General features: G+C 27.5%; 1 protein-coding gene across 5 annotated transcripts; it reads right to left on the reverse strand.

Moving 5' to 3' along the window:
• Window positions 1-2,013: 2,013 nt before the first annotated feature.
• LOC117211895 (cGMP-dependent 3',5'-cyclic phosphodiesterase-like) lies at window positions 2,014-6,888 on the reverse strand. 5 transcript variants are annotated; one of them, XM_033456198.1, is made up of 13 exons: window positions 6,622-6,888; window positions 6,276-6,532; window positions 5,887-6,003; window positions 4,887-5,128; window positions 4,629-4,738; window positions 4,413-4,552; window positions 4,159-4,341; window positions 3,885-4,079; window positions 3,631-3,815; window positions 3,271-3,535; window positions 2,895-3,182; window positions 2,662-2,807; window positions 2,119-2,380 (listed from the first exon to the last, which is right to left on the reverse strand). In XM_033456198.1, exons 2-13 carry the CDS (start codon window positions 6,381-6,383, stop codon window positions 2,119-2,121), a joined length of 2,241 nt encoding a protein of 746 aa, XP_033312089.1. In that variant the 5' UTR covers window positions 6,384-6,532; window positions 6,622-6,888. The 5 variants fall into 5 exon arrangements, with proteins under 5 accessions (XP_033312091.1, XP_033312093.1, XP_033312089.1 ...); XM_033456199.1 differs by having other exon boundaries at window positions 6,618-6,875; XM_033456200.1 differs by having other exon boundaries at window positions 2,014-2,380; window positions 6,276-6,875.
• Window positions 6,889-6,937: the final 49 nt, after the last annotated feature.

A 6,937-nucleotide genomic window follows, 5' to 3' on the forward strand; every position in this document is an offset into this window, starting at 1 on the left:
ATGTAATAATAAATAAACTCCGGGCAAAACAATGTCGCTGCTACGTGCAACCGTCGAACGAAGACGAATTTGAATTTTCCGACACTCTCCCGACCAGTATAAATAAACGGTTTCCATAACTTAACACAATTATTTGTTTACTATATTTACAATTCGATTACTAGAAACTATATAATATGATTTAAAATCGGTATTAAAGTTGTATAATGATAATACGTTTAATGAATTTTTTTTTTGAAAGCTTTATTTATTATTAATGAGGCTGACTAAATTCCATATCTAAATCATTTTGTCAATTTCATTATTCATTATCACATCAAAGCATGTGTTTTTGTAAATCATATTATAACAATGTTTCCATATATGAATAAAAGCTTCACCGAAACTTTCTTATAGAAACGCGTACATTTCTTTTAATTGTGCTTATAAAAAAAGGTAAACTAAAAAGTAAACTTTTGGAAAAAATAGCAATTTCTTTAATATGTAAAATTTAAAATTTTATTGTTATTATGAATTAATATTTGTATAATTTACATTATTATTATTTATAATATAAGCCTACAAGCCACTATAAAAGTCTATTAAGTTAATGTTTCTAAAGCTTTGTGGAACTTCAATTTATAATTTAATAGGTTAAAAAGAATTGGTGCAATTTGTACATTATATAACTTTAAATATTGATGAAAATAGAAGTGGTAAAATGGAAAATACAAATTTAGAAATGTAAACTAAATGTACAGCTCACTTTATGAACTATTATTAATAAAAACATTTACATTTTAAGAGATTATTATATTACAGTCATATAAAATATATGATTTTTTAAATTGCACAAATTCTTCTTACAAACTAATATATGCCACAAACTATATATTGTTACGTTTTTGTTTGGTTCGTTTTGGTTGTGTTGCCATTAATTTTTGAATTTAGATTAAATGGTAGCGTTGTTTGATGTTTAATGCGATTGGCAATTAAACTTTACGTTTCGTCTAACCTGCTACGCGCAGGAGTACTGGCACGGGAGAGGATTAAAATTGGTGAAAATAAATGTTCGCTTAATCCTATTATATTATTAGACAAATATTCTCCACAACAAATGTTTATTCCAATTCTAATTGGGTATTGACGAATTGTCGTTGAGATTTCGAATACTCGAAGTTACAATCGTTCGCGATACGTTTTCATTCTTATTAATTACAAGATTTTAATTTAATTGATTTTCAATAATTTACAAATTGACAGATGCAAACACGTCGATTAACAAAACTGACAAGAACTGGGAACTAATGAAACAAAGAACTAAAAACTAAAGAACTAAAGGACTACAGAACTTAAGAACTAAGAGCAAAAAAACTAAGAGCTGAAAAACTAAGGAACTAAAGAATTGAAAGGCAAAGGAACTGAGAAATTAAGAGCTATAGGAACTGAGAACTAATTGCTATGAACAAAGAAATTACTTGCCAAGAATTGGGGAACTGATCGCCAAGAGCCAAGGAATTAATCACTAAGAACTGAGGAACTAATCACACAGAACTGAGGAATTAACTGCTCTGAGCTAAGGGATTATCTCTCTATCTTCTATGTCGCTACGCTTATTTATAATTAGGTCTACCGTGGAGGGGTCGTCATGTGACAGGTTATTCCATGGGGGTTGTGAGGCTCGAATTTGGTTTCTATACAAATTGTTAGATTTTATTTGAATCTCAAATTGAAACGCTCACTCGCGCTATTGGTAGTTTTAGTCTACGTTGCGACGCGTGCGCAGCGCGGGACGTGACAATATAATGTTCATATTTTCATGTATTTAATAACAATAGGTAATATATCACAAAAAAATGTTAAATACTAAATACATATTTAAGGAACACGATTTTAAAGAATAAAATACTTATAATTTATAACATACTTATGTACATATATAATAAATATAACATTTCACTGTACATGAAATTTATAATAAACAGTTTTAGAACGCCTGCGTTCTTGCAATAAATAAATTTTTTAAATTTTTTGTATATCTAGTGATTAATAGGCCTTTTCTATTGCTTTTGAATTTAAAAAATCTTATGATTTATATATTTTAAAAACTTTTATATTCATGGTAAAAATACCGTGTATTTATTTTATTGTATACCTACTATTATTTGTTGTTTCATTTGATTCTAATTTGATAGTAGAATTTCTTGAGAAATCTGTATTACTTTGAGCATAAAGTTGTAATACTTCTTCCTCAAAAGTAGGATCCAGTAGGATAGCAATACCTTTTGTTCCTGCTTTCATATATTTTTGAAATATGCTTTTAGACACTTCCCATAAAGCTCGATTTTCTTTCAGCACGTCAACAAGTGGTTGTACCATTGGAAATAATGTAGAAAGATTACTAAGAGACAAAATAATAAAACAAATCATATGGAAGACTGAAATTAACTAAATAAAGAGAAAGGTTTATATATTAGGTTTATATATTCTACTGTCTTCACGAAACATCACTGTCTTTTTTAATTAAGAAAATCTTATCTCTTACAAAAATACTATTCTTCTTTAATTATGCTTGTTATGAAAAATAGATCTTAAATCCGATTTTTTGTCTTTAAATGTATATTAAAAATAATAGTATATACATATATTGTACAAAGACAGTTTCTTTTAAAATATACTTACATAAAAAGTGGAAGGACTATATTTGTAATGAATTGAACTTGTAGGTCTGGTATAGATGCTCGTTCTCTATCCATCATTTCTATGGGGGAACTACCCATACTTTTTTCTAAATCTCCTTGTGAAAAAAATTCATCATAAATTTGTTCCTAACGCAAAGTCAAAGAAAAAAAGCACATAAGCTCTTAAATATATTATTGTCTTCGAAATTTATCTAAACTTAGACCTCTACTCACTGCAGTTTTTTTAGAAACTTTCCACTGCTTAGTCTGATCACTAAGATCACAACATGTCATAAGCATATTAAGAAATAATCTCTTTCGTTCAGAGTCATTTTGGTCAAATTTACTTCTAACCATCTCTTCCTGTTTGCCTACCGTTCGAAAGTGGCATGCTAAGTCGGTTGCAAGTATATTATTTTTCAGTAGATCTAATGCTTCACTATACTCTTCACTATTAACGTTCTCAAATATATTGCACCCTTCTTTATTTAAAATGCACATGGTCTGCGCAAAATGATGTCTCTGTTAAATGAGAGAATAATAAGTTATATTGTTATCACATTTATGTTCAATTCTTGTTACAACAGTTTTGTTCTTAAAGGTAATTTACCTCCATTACAGAACCTTCAGAACTATAAAGACTAGCTAGAACCGTAGAACGTTTAGTTTGAAATGCATTATTTGTCCCTCTATGATCTATATCATGACATAAACATGACACTAGAAAAACTAAAGCTTCCAAATGTGTCATATAATTCTCATTAATAAGATTTAAATTTTGTATTAATAAGTATCCAAAATGTGCAACAGAAAATGCATGTATCCAGTTATGATATGGTGCATCTCTGTATCCTTTCTTTACATATAATATAAATCTGTAACATTTGTATGAATTAATATTCTATTTCTGTAATGTTAATCTTATGTTAAAAGTTGCATAAGAGAACATAAAACTTGATAGTTTTATTACCTCGTTAAAGTTGATAATTTCAGTTTCCAATAATTAATAAGACCTAAATCATTAAACATTTTAATCGTGTAACAAGGCATATGTTTGTAAGGTACACCTCTAGGACTAAATTCAAATTTATTAAAATCTTTTATATTATGTTCATCCTTACAACCCAATATCTCTTGAACAACGTCTTCTTCCACCTGCATGCGTGATGTTTTATTGAAAATAAGAACTGATGAAAAGCTCTGTATATTTTAACATAGTCTTACCTTCATGTGGTACATCATTATTTCGTTACTAAGTTTATTCCGTGCTTGAGCATCTTGCATTTTTTTATAAACAATACTATGCATTATAGAAATACCACAATAGATACTAAATGCTGTTGCAACTTCTTCATCAAAGACATCAAAGTATAATCCATCCTTTTTATTACAAAGCTGTGCAACTCCTATAATCACAGTCTTTTAGTTTAAGAAATAAAAAATTTAATTTTTATATTTCTATGTAATAAAATTTATAATACAATTTTTATTTACCTACAATTCCACTTTCATCTCTAATTGGAAAACATAAAATATTTCTAGTTCTAAAGCCTGTTACTTCATCTACACCACGATAGAAAAGAGGATGTTCATATGCATTTCTAATATTAAGCACTTTTCCAGTAGTTGCAACATGACCTGCTATGCCTTGTCCTATTGGTATTCTCATTTCTTTTACAGACTAAAAATAATTGTGTTTATTTTAAATTTTATTTATGAGATGTAATGTTTCAGTTTGAACTTTAAACTCACTTCTTTCATAGCAATGCCATCAAACACTTTAGCAACTAGATCCTGTTGATCAGGATCTAATAAAAATAATGAACAGCGTTCTGCATTTGTCAAGTTCCTGGCTTCAGCCATTATTTCTCTCAATAGATCAGAGAAATCTCCTATTTATTAATATGTAAGATGTAATAAATGCATGGGTTTTTAAAGTATTACTTATTTTAACTATGATAACATTACCTAAATGTAGGAAAAGTTTCCTAGAAACGGCAAGCAACTTTTGACACTGGTGTTTCAATCGAGTTTCCTCATAACATTTAAATGAATTTAGAAGAAATCTTAGGCAAAATCTACATTAAAGAAAAGATATTTAAATAGGTTGAAAAAAATATTTTTAATTCAATATAATTTTCATGATTTATAAAAATGCAATAATACATGTGTACAATAATGCTTTCTAAGATAATTAGTATTTCGTATAATAAAGAAGATAATTACTTAAAACATTCTTGTACTATTGCACATTTACATGTAGTTTCATTTTCTGTATCATTATCAATCAAAGAAACTAGCAACGCTATATGGTTCTGCTTAGGATGTTGTATAGGAATTGTTAGAAACGAATTTGGTACTGGACATATTGGTTGAAGATGATGTAGTAATTCTTCATCAAGCATTGCTATATCCGTAGTAGTTGGCTTTCTGTTTTGTATAGCTTTACGTAAAACATTATTTGATACCTAAGAAAGATTATTTAAAATTATATACATAATAAAATATGAATTATTTTCATCAACTATTAGTTATTGACATATATAATCAAATATCTTGATTATTAAAATCTTTCGATCTAGTAAAAAAAATGATTATAATTTTCATATGCAATATTATATCTTAATTTTTATTAATTAACATAAATTTATTTTAAATTCTATCGCTTGTATATATCTATAACATACTTTACAATGAATTAATTGCATTGTTTTGTCAAAAGAAGATTCATGTGATTTGATTTCCAAATAAAAGGTAAAATGTGTGTGTGTGTGTGTGTGTGTGTGTGTGTGTGTGTGTGTGTGTGTGTATGTGTGAGCTTCATAAATTCATGTAGATAATAATCTGAATTAGAACTTTTGCATAGTTCATTTGAAGTTTTATCACTAATGATTTGTTTTGTATGGCTTCTTTTATGTACATTTCTATGAATTCTATTTGAGGATTAGACACTGCTAAGCACTCTCTATTTGCAATATAGGACAATTCTTGAAACTACTAAGATTAAATCATTAAACTTAAAACAATGATACTTTCAAAATATATAAATTTTATTTCAAACATCAAATATTAAAAACTAAAAAAGTTTAGAAAAGCTCCTAAAATTAATCTAAAAAATTACAAATATTATTTATTTTTTATTATGATTGTATTAATATTATGATTAATCTGTAAAAGGTAAACAATCTTATTATTACAACTTATACTATAAATAGCTGTTACTTACAGGAAACCTTAATTCTCTATCTAAAATTTTTTCTCCTATTACATGGATTACCATCTCCTCTGATTCGACTAAAATTGGTATAAGAAAAGACAATTTCGTGTCTGTTGCAGTTTGTATCTACAATATTGGAAATTATAATTCAAACAATGTTTCTTGTACCACAAATATTTTAATAAATTTATAATGATTCAATTATAGCAAACAATTATATAAAATGTACTGTAATAGATGAAATAAACCTCGCGTTTATATTTATTTTAGAAACATTTTTATAGGAAAATATCTTGATCATCAAAATTTATTATTAATAGGAAATTCCGACTCTTTTAAGAAGAGGCATGCTTGCCGCGAAAAATTGTACACATAGAAATGATGACAGTATTACTCACGTATTTGTTTAATTTTTGTTGTACTTGGGGATAAGAAAGACTACATAGTTCTTCTAGAAGCAAAAGAATTTGTTCCGTCTTTGGCATGTTGAAGTCGATTGAACTCATTTTTAATTAATTCCACCGTTTTTTTTTTTTTTTGTCGATATCAGAATTAGTATGAATCGTATGATTTAATCATATCACGATGTATCAGTCGTGTTTTCTTCAAATTTCATGTTTCGCGATACAACATAATAATCGTTTTTGAAAAAGCTCTGCAATTAGTTTAATGATTATAAAAGATGTCTGTCTTGGTCATTTTTTAAATTTAAATTGACTATCAAAACACGGGACAATTACATACTGCGTAGAGTTACTGCAAACCTCTGCAGAGCTTTGCATTCTGTAGTAGAATTCTTCAATCATGAATAAACAAGTGACGTGCGCAACTAAGGTTTACATCTTATACCACTTTTAAAATTTCTTTTCTTTTCTTTCTGTTTAAAATACATTTTTCTCATATAGGAATTTAATGTTTACAATATACTTGATATAACGTAATTATTATACGGTTCCTTTTAAAATATTTCAATTGTGTTTAGACTATGTCACACTTCATAAAACATTCAAATGTAAATAAAATCATACTGTACAAATGTATATAGCTTGAATGTCTGTTC

Source organism: Bombus bifarius, unplaced genomic scaffold (genome assembly GCF_011952205.1).
Source record: "Bombus bifarius isolate JDL3187 unplaced genomic scaffold, Bbif_JDL3187 scf7180000008263, whole genome shotgun sequence".
NCBI lineage: Eukaryota > Metazoa > Arthropoda > Insecta > Hymenoptera > Apidae > Bombus > Bombus bifarius.